The sequence below is a fragment of the Eumetopias jubatus genome, unplaced genomic scaffold, assembly GCF_037043125.1.
Source record: "Eumetopias jubatus isolate StellerSeaLion01/CBP00866 unplaced genomic scaffold, mEumJub1_p1.0 scaffold_2, whole genome shotgun sequence".
NCBI classification, from domain to species: Eukaryota; Metazoa; Chordata; class Mammalia; order Carnivora; family Otariidae; genus Eumetopias; species Eumetopias jubatus.
The window spans coordinates 47,035,859-47,058,469 of record NW_028274808.1 but is presented as its reverse complement, the minus strand read 5'-3'; the positions used below and the strand labels follow the sequence as shown (position 1 = coordinate 47,058,469).

At 42.2% G+C, this 22,611-nt stretch overlaps 1 protein-coding gene across 3 annotated transcripts in view; it reads right to left on the bottom strand.

The window, feature by feature from the left end:
- Positions 1–22,611, bottom strand: part of DOCK5 (dedicator of cytokinesis 5) — a 202,951-nt gene that overhangs the window by 138,075 nt on the left and 42,265 nt on the right. For all 3 annotated transcript variants that reach the window (XM_028114206.2, XM_028114208.2, XM_028114209.2), the window contains exon 2: positions 9,366–9,449. In XM_028114206.2, the coding sequence (XP_027970007.1) occupies positions 9,366–9,449 (84 nt within the window). The remainder of the gene's footprint in view (positions 1–9,365; positions 9,450–22,611) is intronic.

Below are 22,611 nucleotides of genomic sequence, written 5' to 3'. Positions count from 1 at the left end.
AAGTGAACCACTGGGCTCCACTTTGAGAACCGAGACAGAGACGAGCAGATGCTGTCGGGGGTGTGACAACATCAACAGTGGCAGAAACAGAGGCGGGGACCCAGTAGTGGTGATGGCAGTACGAGTCCTGGTAGCAAAAGATCAGCAGCAAGGGCACGAACGTGAACCAGGTGGGACTTTCCGAGACTGTGTGAGCCAAAGACCACTGGGTTCAGTGCAAATGCCTTCTGGACTAATACAAGCAGGAGGGCACAGGTGGGGACACCAGCTGGACACTCACTGCCACAAACACATTGGGAAGGGAGACTGCTTCAGGTTGGGGTGGTCAGAGACCCCTCCAGAGAGAGACCTCTCTGCTTACTTTTCCCTCTCTGACCTGCCTGCCACACCTAAGGGGGTTGGGCACACTGTGGGTAACTGTAGCCCAGCCCCTCAGTAATTCTGACCTGGAGTGTGTGGGCCGGAGGAAGGGGGCCCCTATCTCTGGGTGGGGGAGATGACAGGGCTGTGCTCCCCTGGAACAGATGTGCCCACCTGCTCAGAGAAAGCCAGCTCTCGAAAACAGGCAGAGGAGAGGCGGAGGGGCAGATGAGGCACGTTGGCACTGGGGGTGCAGGGGGCCCAAGCACACAGTGGGCTTGGAGAGCAGTGAGGAGACTCCCCCCTGGCCAGAGCAGCAAGCGAGTGTGGATGAGCCATGGGGGAAAGGAAGTTCTGAAAGAGCTCACCCCAACACAGACACATTCGGGGTGGTGGGAAGCTTGTCTGACAGCTACTTAAAAAGCAAAAGAACCTCACCCTCTTTGAAACACTATAGGTTAGGTCCAAAATAGAGAAGCGTCATTTCCTCAAAGGCCTCACAATGTGGAAAGAACATTCTACTTGGATTCCAAAAAACCATGGTGAGAATCACAGCTCTAGCATTTAACGGCTGTATATGAAGTTTCAAGTTTCTGAACCTGATTTTCACATTTACTAAACGAGCATCGGGAACTCCAGTCTCCCATGATCGCAAGAGCTAACATTCAGTACATGAAAGTCCTCAGCTCAATGCCTGGCGAACAGAGGAGAGTAAAATGCCAGACAAATTTGGAACCGAGGGTACCAGTGACATAATCCAGGGAGTATCTCCTACTTCTAGGGCCATTGTCTGGTTCCCGGGCTAATGATGCCAGACTAAAGTTCTCTTTTTGTTGTTTTGTGAGGAATGTGTCTGTGCTTCCTGCAAGAAGGAGAAGAACCTCTCTAAATTATTCTCAAGTTACTGACGACAAAGCTGAAATATACATAAGGCAGCTGGGATACCAGGCGAGGGGGAAGCCTTTTTCCATAACTGTAGCACCTGATTAAGACATACCTCTTTCTTCCAAGAGAATAAGCTCCTTGCCCCCAAGAAAACCATAGAAAAGATGACTTTAAGGGAAAGGTAACAAGAAAAAGTAGAAGAAACAGCTTGGGTGACAGAAAAACTATATGACGATGGCTTGAATAATTGAGAAAATAGTGCTGAGTAACTCAGGGCCTGAGTAGATACTGAATGCAGCCAAAAAAAAAACCCCAGAAGTTACCCAAATAGGGGCTTCTAAGGCCTGACTTGACATTCAGTGGGCAATGAATGTGATAGTAAGACTAATTCAAACACCTGCCCCCTCCCATTCCTTCAATTCCAACTGTAGTGACAGACTCTTCAGTCTGCATCAGTGAGCACTAAGCAAGTATTCGAGGTTAGGAATTCAGTGTCGATTACTCCTGCCATTTAGAAGAGGGACTGACGTGCTCGGTACGGTTGCTGAAACTCATATTCCTGTTGTCAAAGTTAAGTGCACACATATTTAATATTGCTCAGAGGAATATTAGCTGGGGACACACATGCAGAACATAAAAGTGAGACTAATAATCCATATATAACAAGAATCCTTCCTCTCCTGCCCTGGCCGCAGCTCTGTGTAGCCTGGTTACACATGGAGGTGAGGCCAGGGAAAGAACCACAGTTCTCTGCGCTTCTAAGACTAATTCGCAGCATTTAGTTTTTTTCAGGCAGCATGCTCTCTGCAACACTTTCTACTGAATGATTTGCTTGCACGGGTTGAGTAAAATGGGACACTCCAGCACAGAGTGGGTACTTAGGATGCCAAAGTCCCCTTATATGCTTTTTGAGATCATAAATTGCTCTCACATTACTATGAGCAAAGTAGAGGCATACATTAATCTTCTCTCTCCAGATATAAGCAAGAGGAGAAAAATCCTATCCCTGCTTGCCTTCAATCAATCTTAAACCTCCCTCTAGGACTTTCTCCTTACACTAGTCCTTCACTGAGTCGTACCTAGCCCCACGATGGTTTGATGTGCCAGATTTCCCAATGGAGATAAGACACCTAATGCATTTTTGGTAAAAGTTATACACCAAATAATGTGAATGACCCCACATTCAGAGGTGTGAAGGGAGTCACGAGTGGTTATGTATTATGCGTGGGATGAAAGGAGGTACCCACCACTTTGCCACCTTCTTGACCCCTTGGTCCCCCCAGGATCCCTTGAGGACCAAAATTTATGGGACACTGAAAGCTCATGAGAACGTTCCTCCAGAGTATCCCCTAAAACGCCTTTGCTTTCAAGCTGAGCTTGCCTCCTTTGGTGCGTGGGCAGCCGCTCGAATGGGCCAACTCCAGGCACCAGTTCATGGCAAAGTAAGTGAATGAAGGCACCACTCAGAAAAAAGTTCTGACCCCAATCCTAGAAGATCCCATGTAGGCCTAATATACAAAGAACAGACATTTTGAAGATGGCATTTTAGAAGCACATTCACACATATCTCAAAAGACAGAACAAGAAAAGTCATTCTCCTTTTGCTAAGATTGAGAGGAGACTTCTTACTGGCTCCACTTTTTAATTAGTTTTTCTGTAAACACACTCCTGCCGCCACACTCATCTTTTGAAAAACACATCTCGGGAACATATGTCTCCAGCAGTAGTGGCTGACAAGCAGGACTTAAGGTAAAGGTCAAACAGATGTGGGAAGTGACCAGCACACTCAACAAAATGCCACACGGCCTCATTTGCTTTCCAGGCTGGTGCCAGAATGTTCACACGCAGCCCTTATCATAAAATCCAAGCTATTGGGCTCACTGCCACTGATGTTTGTGAACGGCAGTTGTTTTTATAACTAGAAAATGGCAAGACTATGGATTCTGAATTATAATAAACTTTCAATGATCCTGACTAATGCGGTAACAAAAGTAAATGAAAGTTACAAATACATCAAATGCCATATCTCAGCTTATACCCAGTAAAAGTTTACACGTGCTGTTAAGAACTGATTTTTAAAAGTTAGTTATGATTTTCCTTATCTCTCACCTGTGTATGACCACTGGGTATGGCTGACCAAATAAAGAAGGCAAAGAAAAGAGGTACAATCAAGGAATGTCAAGGCTACTGGGTTGGGACACTGTTGTACAGGACCATAGGATGTGACAACCCATCTTCTTGACTCGGACGTTCTGAAAGAGTTCAGTAAGACCTTTCTGTGTCAGATGGTCCAATGCAGGTCCAATTAGCACATCTCAGAGAGATGATTAAGCCCCTGCTTGAAACAAGTTCAAAAGCACTCTCTTCTTTTTCATGCTTCTGTTTTGTCAACCAAGGAGTCCAAGTTCAGAGTCATGTACCTCTACCTATCTGCCATAAGCCTGCCCTCTATACGTGCTCACAAAAAAAGCCTGCTTTATCAAGATAAGATTCAAGATATGTACAGCTCAAGTCATAATCCATATTAATTCCCTTTACTATAAGGGAATGGATTTCTTGATTAAGGTGCATTTGAAAACTGGACTCATTCTATACAGAAGAAATGACATGGGTATATTAGGGACCTCCTGTATATACACAAATGCTTCTTTTTATTTCAACTTTTCAAGATTGCCTGTTTCGTCTGGTTCCAATGAAAGCATTTGTACTATCCTTTGGGTCCTTACATATAACACTAAAACTGTACAAAGCTTTATGCTGTGCCTGCTTCTGTAGAGCTTGGAACGCCTTTGAGACATTATCTCATTTTGTTATGGCCAACTGTGTTATGCTTACCCCCAGAAATCACTGTTAACACCAGCTACCCTCTCTCTTGAGCTTGTGCATGGTTTATAGAGCTGAAAACGAGTTACCAATGGATATGAATCAAATGCAGGAAACCAGTATCCATTGGTGGAACAGCAGACCCTGAGCATTAAATCACTTATGACTGGAATTTGGTTAATCACAGGAGAGGAGAGCTTAATGGTAAAAGGAATGCTGTAAACTTAATTTTTCAGAGCACTTTCATTTAATCACTTTCAATTCAAAAAGTAACCCAGTTCTAGATGCAATAACCATGACACAAAAAGAGTTTAAGTGTCCTGCCCAGGATGGTCACCCTCAAAAGGGACAAAAGTAGTCCCGCCTTATCCCTCTGTTCCCTGTCCATCACTCTCATCTTCTTCTGGGCCTGGAAATACCAACCTTTTTTCCTCATAGGACTTTTAAGTATCTGAATTGTTTTGTTTACTTACTTAGTTCACTTGTTTTTGTCTATCCCTCGAATGGAAACCCTGTGAGAACAGGAACCTTGCTGTTTCGTCATTCAGGTGACCTCAGTGCCTAGAACATCTCCTGTGCTCAATAAAGGTACCTGGCATATAATAAAGAGCGTAATACTTGCTCAGCAAGTGTTTTTGAATGAACAAATGACCACAACTGGAATCTCCAGGTAGCAGTGATTCTTTTCAGCCATGCCCATGGATCTGGGGTGGGAAAGAACATTTTAGATGGGGAATAGCTGCCTCACTATCAAATCCCTTGTCTAGTTAAAGAAGCAAAGACAAGGCAATGACTAGAGGCTAGGCTAGTACTAAAGATGAAGAAAAGAGAGAGGACTCTTGCTTCAGCCCTTGAGGATTTTTGTTCCCTGAAAAAGCCTCTGAAGGAAAATAGTTCTTGGGGGCCTGTGAAAGATGAGCAGTATATAGCTTCTCAGTCAATTCTACTTCCCTGCCCCTATTTTTAGTAACAAATGAAGTTCAGGGGCAAGGTGACAGAAAGACATGAGTGATAAGTGATAACAGCTCACTCATTTGGGCTATTTTAGTGGCAAAACTCAAGTAATCAGTCTGGCAGTTCCCCAAGAGGTTAACCATAAAAGCTATTATATGACCAGCAATTCAGGAACATACCCAAGAAAAGTGAAAACATATGTCCACACAGAAACTTGTACATAAATGTTAATAGCAGCATTATTCAGAATAGGTTAAAAGTGTAAACAATCCAAATGTCCATCAACTAATGAATGGATAAATAAAATGTGATATATGCATACAACGAATTTTATTCAGCCATAAAAAGACAGGAAGTACTGATACATGCTACAATGATGATGAACCTTGAAAACACTACATTAAGTAGAAGAAGCTAGTCACAAAGGACCACATATTATATGATCCCATTTACATGAAATGTCTAGACTCGGCAAATCTACAGAGACAGAAATTAGGTTGGTGGTCGCTTGGAGCTGGGGGATAATGACCACCAAATGGGTACAGGGTTTCTTTCTGGGATAATCAAAATGTTCTGAAAGTAGATAGTGATGATGGTTGCCCAACTCTGTGAATGGCATACTTTGTAAATAGCCATTGAATCGTGTACTTTAAATGGGTAAATTGCATGGTATTTGAAATAGATCTCAATGAAGCTGTTATTAAAAACAAAAGCAAAAAACTCATGCAATAACAAATCCTTCTGCAGTCTGCAAAGGGCGGAGAAATGTTGGAACCTCCTGTATTTCCCTCATGGAAGGAGAAGAACAGCTTTGCCTATAATATCTGGGGTTTTATGGAGGTGACCCCCCTACCCCTCTTACTCTCCACACTAGCTTGCCTTGCTCCAATGGGTTTGCCTTGGTCTCGTATTTTATCTTCACTTAGCAGACTTCTGCAGAACACCCACTCTATGCCAGGTGCTATGCTAGGCACCAGCCCTGAAATGAAAGAGGAGCGGGCTTTGCCTTCAAGGAGCTACCACTTTCGTAATTATTCATTCAACCACAGGGCAGGAAACAGCAAAAGAAGAGTCCTAAGTGGTATTCTGTGGCGGGTTGTGGGCAGAAAAGAATTTTCTGTATCTGGGCTCCAGAAAGGTAGACTCCCGTCCACACCGGAAAAAGCACCCACTGGTCTGGTATGTGAATATCGCAAAGGCGGGGGGGGGGGGGGGGGGGGGGGGGGTGGGCGGGCAGAGCGTGCAGTGGGGAGCCCTGGGAGCCAAATTCAACAGGAAGCTGGAAGATAGTGCCAGCATTAGCCTTAAATGCCATCTGGCAGTACTCTGGGTGTTTCCATTCTGTTTATTATTTTTTTTTTAAAGGAAAGAAGAGATGGGAGGGAGGGAGGAAGGGAGAGAACTCAAGTTATTACTCAGCTTTTCCACCGTGTTTAATGTTTGCAAAGTACTCCTCACTTAGTCCTGCATTGCCTGAAATAATAAAGGAATCTGAGAACCCAGCCAAGAATTCGAAGTACTTAGGAGATAGAAGAACCTATCACTGCATCTAGCAAGGTGGGCACTATTAAAAAAAATTAATCCCATAAAATAAGCACTATATAAAAGCTTAATCCAATATAAGAATCTCTGTAAAACTGACAGGCCACTTGGTGGTGGTAAATGAACTCTGTAAGCTCATGTTCTAAGTCTGCCCATTCATACCTTGACACGCAGCAGTTTTGGGCACAGACATCCTTTTCCGACATCAAGGAGTCCTATGGCAGATCAAGTATTTTATGGTAGCAATTAACAGGCATACAAGCTTCCTGCTGTCAGGACTAGAGCACCAGGATCATCATATTCAAGATGCAGCATCAATAAAGTGGCAGGTTTTTGTGTGACCTCTATCAGCGGGGCCGGCACCGGCAAGCATACCACTGTCCGAGCTGCAGAACGCTGGGAGCGCTGTGGCTTTTGGACTTGAAATGAATGTGTTTGTGCATCTCTGATTACATTTATATTCAACCAAGCTCAGTGACCCCCTCAGCTTGCTCCAGAGGAGTGCTACCTTTAGGAATGTTCATTGGTCAATTGGGAGATTACTCAGTAAAGTACGGAGAAGATGCAAATATAAAATGGTCATTAATATGAATCCTATGAGGACAAAGTGCTCCAATTAGCTATTTCAAAAAATATGCTGGGGTCACATAGAGATGAAAAAGAATTTTGAAAATGTATTCAAAAGACATTATCTACTTTATTTCCAATCAACTCTCCACTCTTCCCTCCTACACACACAGTACACTTAGAAAAACTTGACAACACAACACACACAAACACATACACACACGTGCACACATACTGAAAATCTAACATGGTAAAATGGGAATTATGAGGTAAAGATCTGAAAAAGAACAAGACTCAGAAAGATGAAACCAGCATCCGAGGCTGCTCTCTTCTTGGGGCTCCTGCTGAATTAAAAAAAGTGTACTGAATGGCTGGGCAGCATTTCTGATGGCCTCATGAGTCCAAGAGAACAAAAACTGGAATCCTGGACTGCCAATGAGTTAACTGTAATTTCAGACAAACTAGGCTAAAGGAAAAAGCATTGCTACAGACAAAAATAATGGTAAAAGATGTAATAAACAGGAATTAAAAGTTAAAATTGCTTAATATAACAATACTAAAGTTAAAGTTGTATGTACCTAAAACAGGTCTGAGAATATATAAAGCAAAAAACTGACATCACTGTAAATCATCACTGACATAAACTGCAAGCACTGTAGAAGATTTAACATGGTTCTCTCAGTGATGGAAAATGCAGAAAAACATTAACATAGAGCAAATTTGAAAAAAAAAAAAGATGGAGAAATCAGAATCTGATTGTCATCTAGAACTCTCACCCCATGATCCTTGAAGCCCATTTGGAAGAGTTACAGATACCGAATATACACCTTTCACCTGTACAATGCAAAAATGTGTGCCCATAGATACACTAAATAGAATGGATTAATCTGACCCCTAACAAAGAGGTATGACCTAGTAAGTATTGAGGGGACTATGGTTTCAATATGCAAAGGAGTCCTGAGACGAGACGATAGTGGATTGTCCTTTGCGTCTCAGAGACTCAGGGACTACATGGAATTGATGTTGGGCTGGACCTGAGATGGTGAGGATGAAAACAGAAAAGAGAGAGTAGCGGAAGAGTCCACACAGCCCCCCCGCCTTTTCCCTTCCCCTAAGAGCTGCATGATTGTACTTTGATTTGTGTGGAAGGGAGAAGTAAACCCCTGCCCTCTGCCTAAAAATAAAGGGAGGCAGCAGGAATAACAGAGTCTTCTGTGCAATTGGGCAGAATGACTTAGCTTTTCTATGGCCAAACCTTGCTTCCTCTCCTCCTGGCTTCACATCTTTTCTTCCCCATCCTAGGAATCCACATTAGGTTCTTGACCACCTCTGCCATTCCACCATCATGAGCATTTACTGGGGTGAGGGGGAGTGCAGATCCTGAAAATCTAGAGATCCTGATTCTCACAAGCCTCAGTCTATGAGGAAAGTCTGCCTAGCGTCCTACCTCATTCCTGTCTCAATCTTCAGAGAGAATAAATGGGCCCTAAAAGTTGGTCTTTGCTTTGGTCCTCAACTTCAGTGGCCTGGATACATGTTTGTTGTACTCTGGGGATCTGAATCAGAAATGTGGATACATGGAAGAGTCCTGCTAGGAATCCGAGAGTTTGAGTTGGAGCTAAAAGCTTGGGGTGGGGTGGGATGCAGTGGAAGCAGACATGACTCGTCCCTCTCGGACAGATCAGGAATCCTGAGTACTATTCTACAGCCCAGTAACAGGTTAACTGGAACCACCTCCGTGGCCCGAGCTAGTTGCAAGGAATATACTAGTGGGCTTTCTGGATCAGCCGTAGCCCTGACCTAATTCTGTGAAAGAATCTCAGCAACACCAGTAGGTCTCTCCCTCATTTCTCCCCCAATCTGGCAACAGTTAGTGCTGAGTAGAAAGAGCCACTTAATCAGCAGTGCCCCTTGGCATGACAGCCAATCTGGTGTCCCACGTGGCTCCTCCCAAGCCAGCCCTGTGGCGGATCCTTCTGCATCCAGGGCTTGGGCTTCAACGACTCACATACTTTGAGATTTGGATGTCTGGGCACGTTTGCACTCCTGTATTCAACGGGCTGTTTTGAAATCATCCTCGGTAGGAAATTGTATAACCTAAAGTACTTCCTGGATTTTTACTAGCACGACTTTAGGAAGTAAAGCATATTGATGTTTGCTCTAAGTGCCTTATTAATAAGTAACTTCCACCGTTTTTCCCCTTCCCCGTCTGGCAGAAGGCCATCCAGACTTACCCTCATACATCTCCAGGATGTGAACCGTGTCTCCAATCTGCAAGGAGAGCTCCACATCTTGAGAAGCATTGTAGTTATAGATAGCTGGAAAGGAGAAATACATGGGGGAAATGGCATCAGTGGCAGTTAAAATACAAGTCCCTAAGCAGCACATGCAGTGGCTAATGAATTACTTATTTAACAAACAACCCTCTATTTCATGCTTTCATGTGAATCACCCACTGCAAAGCAGAGGACATCCTCCTCGACCCCCCATGACTGGTATGTTCCAGTCATTCTTCCATCTGACAAAATTTGGTTGGTTGCCTACTGCATACTGTGTTAGAGACCGGTGACAGTGACAAAACACACAGATGTGGTCCTTATCCCAGGGGTTTTCAATCATCTAGGAGAGGGAGGAGGATATTCAATGTATAATATTACAGAAAAAACTACCTAAATTGTGGCAAGTTATGAAAGAAAAAAAAAAAACAGGCTAGGGGTGCCTGGGTGGCTCAGTCGTTAAGCATCTGCCTTTGGCTCAGGTCATGATCTCAGGGTCCTGGGATTGAGCCCCGCATTGGGCTCCACACTCAGTGGGGAGTCTGCTCCAGGGTTCTCTCTCTCACTCTGCCCCTCCCCCTACTCATGCTCTTGCTAGCATTCTCTATCTCTAAAATAAATTAACCATTAAAAAAAGAAAGAAAGAAAGAAACAAAGAAAAGAAAAAAAACAGGCTACAATGAGAATATGCTGTGGGGTTCTTTAGATCAGTCCCCTTGTTCATCAGGCAACAGCCAGCCTACAACACCACTGAGCTTATGATCTCTAAGACACAGAACGAGTCATCTCCTTGCTTCTCTGACATAGTAATCGGTAGTCAAAAGGCCACCGTGAGTCTCATCTACCTGGGAAGAACGGATTGACAGGACACGCTGCAGACATGGCTGCCTTATCCCAGTTCCAGGCATCCTGGGAACCTGAATGGTCCCAGGCCTCCTCATCAAGGTCACCTCAATCACCACATCGTTAGGACTGGCAGTGACTGGGCCAGATTATGAAAAATAGGCTAAGTCTTATAATTCAAAAAGATGACAACCCAATTTTAAGATGGGTAAGAGCTCTGAAGAGAGGGGCGCCTGGGTGGCGCAGTCAGTTGGGCGTCTGCCTTCGGCTCGGGTCGTGATCCCGGGGTCCTGGGATCGAGCCCCGCATCGGGCTCCCTGCTCAGTGGGAAGCCTGCTTCTCCCTTTCCCACTCTCCCTGCTTGTTTCTGCTCTCACTAACTCTCTCTCTGTCAAATAAATAAATAAAATCTTAAAAAAAAAAAGAGCTCTGAAGAGACATTTTACCAAGAATCATATGCGGGCTAAGACACATGAAAAGATACTTATCATCATTAGTTGCCAGGGAAATGCAAATTAAAACCACAATGAGTTACCACTTCGCCCCCACTAGAATGGCTATAGTTTCAAAAAGGCAGACAACTGATAAGAATGTGGAGAGACTGGAACCCTCAGACATCATGAGCAGGAATGTAAAATGGCCCAGCCTCTTCAGAAAACAGGTGGACAGTTTCTTAGAAAGCAGAACCTAAATTTCCACTGTGGCCCAGCAATGACATTCCCAGTTACCTATGAAGAGATATGAAAACACATCTGTGCAGCGACCTTATGTGAATATTCCCAACCGCTGCGGTAGGCAGAAACATAACCCCCCAGAAGACAGCCACATCAAATTTCTGGAACCTGTGAATGCTACCGTGTGTGGCCAAACATTTGAGTAAATTAAGGATCTTAAGAGGAAGAGCTGTTTCTAGATTATCAGGGTGGGCCCTAAAGGCAATCACATGTATCCTGGGGAGAGAGGGCCAGAGGGACTTAGGGGAGATGCATAGAAGAGAAGGCAACATGGAGATGGAAGAAAAGGCTGCGTCAGGGATTGGCATCACCACCAGAGGCGGCGGCGAGGAATGAACTCTCCCCAGAGTCTCTAGAAGGAGCGTGGGCTGTCAACACCTTCACCTTAGACATCTGGTCTTCAGAACCGTGAAAGCGTACATTTCTGTTGTTTTAAGCCACTAGAGTTTGTAGGAATTTGTCACAGTAGTCATAGGAAACCAATATAGCAACATTATTCGCAATAGCCAAAAAGTGGAAACAATTCATCAACTGATGCGTGGATAGATATGTAAACTAGGATATATCCGTACGATGGAACACTACTCAGCAACAAAAAGGAATGACATACGGACACATGCTACAACATAGGGGAACTTAAAAGACATTATGCTAAATGACAACCATATGTGAAATGCCTATTTTAGGCTTCCAGTTATTAGCAATGTCCAGAACAGGCAAATCTATGGGAGATAGTACCGCCGATTACTGGTTGCCTGGGCAGGGGAGAGGAGGGAAGGGCGACTGAACACAGCAGGCATGAGGGAGGTTTTCAGGGAGGTGAAAACATCCTCAAACCGGATTGAGGGTATGGTTACACAACTCTGTGAATTTACTAACATTCATTGAACTATATACTTGAAAGGGGTGGATTTTATAGTATATAAATTAGAGTTCAATAAAGCTGGGTTTTTTGTTTGTTTGTTTTTAAAGTAGGTCTAGTTGTTACCCTCACTCTCTTGATAAGGAATCTGCATCCTTCCAGGAGGAAAGAACCACCTCAGAGATTCAGTTCTAGCCATTCACTTGACGATTCAAGGAACAAAGACGTTCCCCATATCTGCAGCTCTAATGAGCGCATGAGGATGGTCATTCAGTCCATCTGCCAGATCACACAAGGGTCACTAAAAAAATGAAGAAAGTTGTCCCCGCACTGTGAACTGTGGGTACTCCCTCCTCTTTCTCGAACCTGCAATTCACCCTATGTCTGCAGCCTGACTGCAGATTTTTCCTTACCTCGCAGTCTATCCGTGAACGGAAGGAGCACACCTCCAGCTACATCTTTTTTAAGTGGTCTCTCTTTTTGGAGGGACTTACCCAAAGAGTGTTCTTTTGTAGTCTTGGCACAGAAGCCTGGACAAATTATGTTGATACTAATTTACTGTTGAGCTTTTGGACTAGACTATGAATTCAGAACAAGGTTGGGCCAATGAAGTGGATTCGGAGAAACTACACTGGATTGAGATGTAGCAGTTGGTTCCCCATTGACTCCTAGACCTCTTCTTGGCCACTGGGCCCCGGGCCACGGCTGCCATTCCACTGAAGTTCTCCTCCTTCATCTGAGAGTCGGGTGACTCAATGGTTTTGCCCACTAAGTATATGTCTGGTTTTCCATAGAAAATATAGATCTCATGTTCTTGACTCCCCCCCAGTCCCCATTCACTGACTCCCACAGAACTGGTCTGTTCCTTCCAGTGGCCCTGCTCGCAGATGGAAACAGGAAGTAATGAGGTTGCTGTGTCACAATGTGTTGTGTAATGACCAAGCTCCATCCCTTCCTCGTTCTTGTCAGCAGGAAAGTAGGCAGAAACTCTCAAAGGCAGCACCTAGCACAAACACATACCAAGGACTGTTATAAACACACAGACACGTGCACACACACACACACACACACACACACACACACCTTAAACCAATATGTTTCCTTAACTCCTAGATTCCTAAATCCTCCAAAATTATCCTGGCCTTAATTATCCACCTTAGCCTCCATCATCTGCCAAATTCCACCCTCTGCTCCAGTCAAGACTCTCACAGTGTCCCCTAAATTCTGTGTTCAACCCACGGTTTATGCCCGCTTGGAACAACAGCTCATCTTTTGCTACATAACAATCCAAGGCTTACATTCACAATTCCATTCGACAAGTAACTACTGACTCCCTATCACCCTGCATGAATCTGCTTCTTCTGACATCTGACAGTTTTTCCTTCCAATACAGTTTGGGTTGTTAATCTCAGATAATCTTGGTTATCATCTGTCCCCAGTCAGAAGGTAAATTCCTCACACATGTGGATCTGGTTGCACGTTATTTTTGTGTCTTTCACATTTCAAGGCACTGGATTAAACCCAAAAAACATGCTCAAGGCACAACGGTGACTTTTATAGAATCTACCAATCGATTCAGTTATTTGCCACTTCTTCCCCAAACTTTAAGATACTTTTGTTTTCCTGAGAAGCAGCAGCTGTGGTTCCCCACCACTCATGAAAGAGATATCAAAATCATCTCTCCTGCCACTTTTTGCTTATTACAAAAGACAGAATCTGCCTTTCCAACCCAAGCTTCCAAAGAGATTCCTATGGGAAGCGCAACCCTTCAAAAATGCCTTTCAGGGCGCCTGGGTAACTCAGTCGTTAAGCGTCTGCCTTCGGCTCGGGTCATGATCCCGGGGTCCTGGGATCGAGCCCCGCATCGGGCTCCCTGCTCAGTCAGAAGCCCGCTTCTCCCTCCCCCACTACCCCCCCTCCCCGCTTGTGTTCCCTCTCTCGCTATGTCTCTGTTAAATAAATAAATAAAATCTTTAAAAAAAAAAAAAAAACAAAACAAAAATGCCTTTCACTGGAGTAAAGTCACCAGGAAGGGGACATTCATCAGTTTCATGTCTTTGGGCAGAAGTACCAACAAGATTCCCAACCACTCAGAGCTGTCATCTCTTCATTCCAATGATGCACTTTTGAACATTGCCCTCCCTCTCCCACTCCCTACTACCCCTCATTTCCATTGTATTTTATGTTTTTACTTCCATATGTAATACAGTAACTATAAGAAGTACATGCCATGCACCACATTATTTAATAAGGAAACGGATTCAGAAGGGGGAAACACCTTGCCCCAAGTAATCCAGCTTTATAAGCAGCAAAGCTGTTCCTAACTCTGGTGATGAAGCCTTCATCACATTTGACAAGGCTGCTCCAGAATGGTGAAGGAACAGCTTGGGAACAAAGACAGGAGCCTCATAGATTCTCAGTATGGATGTGTCTGCCTGAAGATTTCCCTCATAAAATGGAAATCCAACTTCCAAACACAAGCTTTATTATATGAATCAGTGACTGGTAATCATGTTGTCTGCTAGTCTGGTGCTATTTGAAGAACAGGCACACAGCTAGCTCTCAATGGATGGTGCTTTCTTCCTGGAATGTGAGTAATTATTACAGAGAAAGACAGATAAAGGGAAAATAAGGGAAACTCTGAGGGTTAAACAAAACACTACTGAAGACTCAACTATACCACTTACACACGCATGACCTTGAATGAGTTCTCAGTCTGAGCCTCAGTTCCCCATCTGTAAACTAGGCAACAGATCAGATGACTCTAAGGGTCCCTTTGGCTAAAACATCCTCTGATTCATGAAGTGATGATAAGAAGCAAGAGAAACAAGTTGTGCTGTTTTGAACTAGCAGGCCCACCACAATCTCTTGTTTTGTCTGAGGAAATTAAACAAGAACAGGGAGTTGCTGATTATAAATTGCCTTGCTGGCTGCTATGTGCAAGGTTGGGAAAGACGAATTGCTGGAATTTTTCCCTAAGCAGCTTACTGCTTATGTCATGAAAGTGTAATTTTGCAGAGCCAAGTAGACAAGACAGTATGTCTCCAAATGTAAAATAGTTTGCATTTTACCAAACCTTTGATTTGGCCTTTTCTTTTAAACCAGACTTATATGAGAGAGGTAAAAAGAAAGTTGGGGTCTTAAGATTATGCAATAATAAGACAACAGAATTCACTAATAGGGCCCAAAACAAGGATCAGTTTCGACAATGAAAAGTCTATGCGTTACTAGTATTTAATCTTTCTAATAAGTTAGGTTCTTTCATGAATCCTCAAATTACAACCCCCTGAAGAATAACTAAAACATGACATTTCCTGTTAGTCATTTGGTAGAATCTACAAAAGAAAGATCCAGCAAACACAGACCAAGGTCCCAATTTGAACTGTTTACTATTCAGAATATTAAAAAGATGACCAAACTTCATCTTTTTCATTATTATCTTGATCTACCTACTTTCACCCATTAGAACTACCAAAACAAAAAAGGCACATCTCACCCTTGATCTTTGCCCTGGATTTAATGCAATGATGTCCCCAAAGGCCAAGTGGATTTTTTCTTTTGCTCTTTAATTCCAGTCTACTGTAAGGATCAGAGAATCAGATTCAACAGTAGGTCTGACCCCAAGAAGTAAAAATCTATGGTTTTACCCTGATCATTCTATTTAGGTTCCAACCTAATCTTTTTAGGATGAGATGACCATGATGGTGCCTCCCTACTCAGAACCATCCCGGCCAGGGGCCATCAAATGAGGACAGGAGCTTATATTTCTCACCCATAGTACTCCACAGCAGCAGGCTCTTATGGGATTCTTAACTTCATTTTCTAGACTCCTGAGGAGAATACTGACCAATTCATTGGTAATTCTTTAAGAAATCTCTATTTTAAGGATTATATCTATTTGTAGACAGAATTGATAAATACCCTTAACTGGAGAAATATTTCACAGATATTTCAACTGTAGTTTACTGTCTCACTGTTACCAAGTGATTACTATATGCCATCTCATTTAAATTCATATGAAATTAAATTTACATGGAATGTTTGAAGAAGAAAAGCTGAAACAAGGCAAGTCACAATTATGGGGGGAAAGTCTGTATTCTACAAACATGTGGAGCTTTCTCCCACAGCTTCCCCATCTAAAAAGTGGAGGCAACAGTACATTCTTCATAAGGTTCTGTGAAGCCCGAAGAGGAAAATGTATGCAGAATCCCTAGGACCATGAACAATACCTGGTGGACACTGAAAAAATGGCAGTCAACTTCCCTTTCTTGCCCAGTCCAGCTCCCCACTTTGAGCATGGTGGTACCCATGTCCTCAAAGATGGACACTTTCACCCTCACCAATAAGCCAGTGGAAGTCATTCAGTGAAGACTGGAAATCAGGAAGACGTGTGGAGAAGCAGAACAAGCTAGCCCAGCAGTCCTTCCAGGGTAAAGGTTGCTGGGCAATGCAGGGCAGGTGTCTCTAAGGACAGCAACACCACTTTACTGCCGGCAGCTAAGAACAGAGTTCCCCTAAGAAGCAGCACGAGAGTGAGGGAATATTTTAATACTTTAACCATTTTCTTGCCGTCCCTTCTAGCATTTCTACAGTGATTCAACTGAGGAACCAGGTTTTATTTAGAAAGATGCCTCAATCATGTACTCACTATAGTACTCTCAATCTGGATACAACATTAAAACACATTCTAATATTACTCATGCCTACAGTTCTATTAGCTTTTATTCTTTTCTACTGATCTCTTTCTTGTTACAAAAAAAAAAGGTAAAAGAGAAAAAAATCTGAGGGCACCTAAGGCAGGGTTTTAATGATGAAGTAAAAAAAACCTGACTTACTACTAAGCCCAGAACACCTTCCCCCGAACAAAATAAGGTATGAATCAGGTTCTTCTTGGTATGCATTCTTACTAAATACAAACTAAATAGATCTGAGATAAAAAATGATCAGATCTAAGACTGTGTCCAGTTTACTGCATCTAACTTATGGACAGAAATCACAACTGAGGAATAGAGAATCTGAAGATAAAAGCCACAGATTACTGCGGAATCTGGAACAAGCACCCTGAAATGATAGGCAAAAATGTGACTATTTTCTCCATACATACATGAATTTGAGACAAAACACAGTTCACTGAGAAAAAGGAATGATCCCCAACCAGACTATAAAACCCATTACTTCGAAAACATCAAGCTGAAAATGAGAAAACAAGAGTAGCAGGTTGGGACCTGGGCTTACATCTCAGCAGGGCGTGTCCCAGGACAAGCTTGACTGGTCACTTTCCCACCACGGACCACATCCAGAAGGGTCCTAGAACTGAACCCTGGCCCCTTCCATCTTTTTTCTTTTTTTTAAGATTTTATTTATTTGACAGAGAGAGACAAAGCGAGAGAGGGAACACAAGCAGGGGGAGTGGGAGAGGAAAAGCAGGCCTCCCGCGGAGCAGGGAGCCCGATGCGGGGCCCCTGGGATCATGCCCTGAGCCGAAGGCAGATGCTTAACAACTGAGCCACCCAGGCGCCCCTGGGCCCCTTCCATCTTATATCCACCACAGTCACGTCTTGCTGCCAGCACAGTGAGAAGACAGAGTGTGTGTGTGTATGTGGCCAGGAGGGAAGAGGGAATGAGAAGAGCAGACAGCTAGGGAAAAGGCCAGAAGCTGAAAAAATCTGGGAAACCATTTGGTCAAATCTCCTTGTTTCATAAATGAGAAATTGAAAGCCACGCACGCACGCGCATGAGTGTGTTTGTGTGTGTGTGTAGCTGAAAAGTGACAGGAAGGTGAAACCTGCTTACAGTGAGGCCACTGAAGATCCTTCCCATAGCTTGGCCAGAAAACTACCATCCTGGATGCTCACACAAGTCATTTAATCTTCAGGCTTCAATGTCCTCATCAATAAAATGACATTTGTGAAGTGGTATTTTACCTGCCTCTTAGGGTTGTTATAAGAATAAAATGAGGGGCATCTGGGTGGTTCAGTTGGGTAAGCCTCCAACTCTTGGTTTCGGCTCAGGCTCTGATCTCAGGGTCGTAAGATCGAGCCCTGTGTTGGGCTCCACACTCAGAAGTGGAGTCTGCTTAAGATACTCTCTTTCCGATACAAAGGTAGGGATCCGAAGGGGTACGTGCACCCCAATGTTTATAGCAGCAATGTCCACAATAGCCAAACTGTGGAAAGAGTCAAGATGCCCATCGACAGATGAATGGATAAAGAAGATGTGGTATATATACACAATGGAATATTATGCGGCCATCAAAAGGAATGAGATCTTGCCATTTGCAACGACGTGGATGGAACTGGAGGGTGTTATGCTGAGTGAAATAAGTCAATCAGAGAAAGACATGTATCATATGACCTCACTCACATGAGGAATTCTTAATCTCAGGAAACAAACTGAGTGTTGCTGGAATGGTGGGGGGTGGGAGGGATGGGGTGGCTGGGTGATAGACATTGGGGAGGGTATGTGCTATGGTGAGCACTGTGAAGTGTGCAAGACTGCTGAATCACAGATCCGTACTTCTGAAACAAATAATGCAACATATGTTAAGAAAAAAGAAAAAGAAGAAGATAGCAGAAGGGGAAGAATGAAGGAGAGTAAGTCGGAGGGGGAAACAAACCATGAGAGACGATGGACTCTGAAAAACAAACTGAGGGTTCTAGAGGGGAGGGGGGTGGGGGGATGGGTTAGCCTGGTGATGGGTATTAAAGAGGGCACATTCTGCGTGGAGCACTGGGTGTTATGCACAAACAATGAATCATGGAACACTACATCAAAAACTAATGATGTAATATATGGTGATTAACATAACAATATAAAAATTAAAAAAAAAAGATTCTCTCTTTCCTCTCTCTCTGCCCGAAATATAAAAATTAGTAATTTTTAGTAATGTCTTTGGAACCAAGATATTTCAGCATAGAAGACAAGTACAAATAAAAAAAAAGATAAAGAAATCTGGGCTAATCTATGTGAATTAGAAATATCATTATGAATTCGGAATATTTGTTTCTAAAAAATTATTTTATGTATGCTTTTCACTTCTACTGTGGCTATAGTGGATTAGAGAACACATCAGGGATCAAACAAACTCTCTCGTCTTAAAAGATCTAAAAAATAGGCAAAATATGACTAATGGTTTTCAGGTACCAAACAGCATGCAGTGCAGGAGAGGGATGCCCGAGAGGACAGAAACAGATGAGGTAAGTCTACAATTGCCTCTCGTTACTGCTTGAAAAGAGTCTCCAGGCACAAGTAGAGGGAGGAGAAACACAAACAGCATGTGGCAGTCACCCTAAGATGAGGAAACAGAGTTGAGAATTCAGGGAGGTGCAGGTGACCAAGATACCCAGGACAAAAAATCAGAGAGGAGTTTCCTCCCGAGTCTACAGCTGAGTACTGGTCAGCCCATGCATGCCAAGAAAATACCCAAGGCCAAGGAAAAGAACCACTAGAAAAGAACAGAAGGAGCAATTCCCACTCTTCACCCAGGTTTGGGGACAGTTCGTGTTTTCTACAACCAGCATGGAGAAACCTTGCGCTATGTGGCCACTGCTCTGAGTACTGGAAGAGCAGAGCCTTGGTAGTGCAACACAACCAGCCCACAGGTAAAGGCTGTGCTGGTCCTGCCTAAGCAAGATCAAATGCAAACATGGAAAGAATAAAAGTTTCCTCATAATTTAACTGCATCCCAGAACAAGATTCAAACTCCCAACAAAATAAAATGTACAATGTCTGACATCCACTTCAAGATTACCAGGCATCCAAAGAAGGATGAAAATATCACCTAAAGTCATGAGAAAAATGAATCAATAGAAAAGACCTAGAAATGACAAAGATCAGGCAGTAAAACGTGTCTCAGGTAACTAAAGGATTCAAATCATACGAAGTATATTCTTTGACTACAATGGAATTAAACTAAAAATCAGTAACAGACATTTTAAAAATCCCAAAACATTTGAAACTGAGCAACCTACCTCTTACCAGCCCGAGGACCATTCAAAAATCAGTGTAATCTACCACATTAAGACGAAAAAAAAAATATGATCATCTCTACAGATGCAGAAAAGGCATTTGATAAAATCTGATATCCACGCCTGATTAAAAAATATACTGTCAGCAAATTAGAAATATCTTCATCCTGATAAAAAGCATACAAGATACACCTACAGATAATATCATATCAAATTGTCAAATTTTTTTTTCAAATTGTCAAATATTAAGTGTGCTTCCCTAATACTGGAAACAAGGCAAGGACATCAGCTCTCATCACTTCTATTCCGCATTTTGATGGTGGTTCTAGCTAGTGTAATAAGGCAAAAAAAAAAAGAAATAAAAAGTTTACTAATTGGAAAGGATGACATAGAAAATAACATGTTATTAGAAAAGAACATGATCATCTATATAGAAAATCTTAAGGCATTTACAAAAGAGTTACCAGAACAATGAATGAGTTTAGGTGGTGTCAGGACTCAATTTCTGTCAATATATAGAAATCTATTGTATTGTTTATACTATAACCAGCAAACTAAAACTGGGTTCTGATGTAATATGCATTTCTTCCCACAGATTCTCAGTGAAACAGCTTGAAAACCAGTGTCCCAGGTAAACTCTTACACAAGTGTACCAAGAAATAGGTACAAGAATGTTCATAGTAGCAGTGTTTGTAGCAGGAAAAAGTGGAACCACTAAATGTCCATTGAAAGGAAAATGGAGAGATAAATTATGATATATTCAAACATAAGGTACAACAAAGAAAATGAATGCATGCAAATTTACACACATACCACAAACAAAATGTTGAGCAAATAAAAAAAGAATCTTTGGAGAAATATACACAAGATGATGCTTTAGAGAAAATTCAAAATCCTGCAAAACTAAATGAATTAGGTTTTTAAAATACGCATGTATATATGGTAAAACCATAGGAAAAAACTGGAAATAAAACACACTAATTTCAGAATATTTTTATATCCAAGCTAGGACTGGAGTGTTAAGACTTTTTGGAGGAAGCATGGATATGTGGCCAATAGCCAGAGAACCTTTTTTTTGCAATTCATTGGACAGTGATACACAGGAGGGTTTATTACTGTTTCTCTTTATACTCTTCACAAGTGTTGCGACTATTCTTTTATGTATTCAATATTTAATTCAAACAATGAAAATCAGCTAGACAGATAGATCTACACGTACATATACATGGGGCGTATTCATAATGACAAAAAAAACCTCTTTTACATAACTTATTACAGGGTAACATATACCTTCATATATATTATTCCAGTGGATCAAAAGTGTTAGCATGCAGCAAAGTCACCTGGAGGGATTGTTAAAACACAGAGTGCTGGGCCTTACATCTAGTGTTTCTGATTCAGCAGGTCAGGTTTGAGAATTTGCATTTGCACATGTTCCCTAGGCAGCACTGAGGCTGCTGGTTCAGGCCAACACTTCAGGACCTCCCCACTCCCTTTTTTCTCATTCTCTAAAATAAATAAATAAATCTTTTTTTAAAAAGATACAATTAGTTGGAGTCAATTCAATGCAAAGATAGGGAAAGTCTTTCGATCTCGTTTCTTCCTGCAGCCTGAAGAAAGGTGAATATATTATTTCTCTGATTTAATTTTAGAAAAGAAAAATCTAAATTTTGGACTGTATTTCACTATAATCATTTTACATTTTAAAAAATTCGCCCAAGTTCCACTTTCTTTTCACATACATTTGAACATGCCAGAAGTAGAGTAGATAAGTTTTTCCAATTCAACATGCCTTTCAAGTTATCCCCAAAGCATTAAAATTTTAGGCATGCATAATCATAAAAAAATATTGTTCATAAAATATAACAATCTAACTTCCCTTACAACACAATCTAAATGTTAATAGCAAAATAACATTTTTTTCCAACCAGAAATCTAGGCTTCTTTGTTTTTTGGCATTTAAAAATAGAAATCACTCTAAAGCTAGTGGAAAAATATATTTCCTGGTCTTCCGTATTAGCATGTTATATTTTATTTCAATATAATGCACTAGGCAGTAAGCAGTGACCTATGGTATTTGCATCTGCTCCAATGTAAAGTGTTACAATTCCAACTTTTGCTTCTATGCTGTGAACCACAAAGAGAGGACAAAATCATGTACCATCAAAAGGCAACACATTTTATGATGAGCTGTACATACGACCTTCTCACGCCCACTTCACTCCCCACTCACATCCCCACCCTCCTGCCCTGCCTCATTAGGCATTTTTTATGATATCAGAGCATAGTATAGGTAAGGAGAAAAAAACAAAGATCAGTCTATTTCAGTTAGATGACTGGAGACTTTATTCATAGAGTCATGAATGACATGACACCTGCAGAGTCATCTTAGACCTACTGCTCCCCATTTCCACTCTTGGCTGTGTTCATCTTTGTTCATCATCTAGAACTCAGGTTACTACCCTTAGGTCTTTGCTGACTGCTCTGCTCTCAGTCTTTCCTCAGGTATGAAACATGACAAAAAATGACAACTACATCACAGGGCTGTTGTGGAGATTAAGTTAAGACAAGACTTACCATGGGAAGAACTAGCTGTTACTGGCATTACAACCCTATTCTGCATAATCATGCCACTCTAGCACTTTTCTGACAATACACCCAAAAATCTTCCCATGGTTCTCTATTTTCTACTGATGCCATATGTTTTAAGAATTTTCAAAGCTCATCCCTTCCTGAGTCTTCTTTGGTAACGCCCTTTGCTCAAATAGCCCTCTCTACTTTCTTCCATTTGACTACAT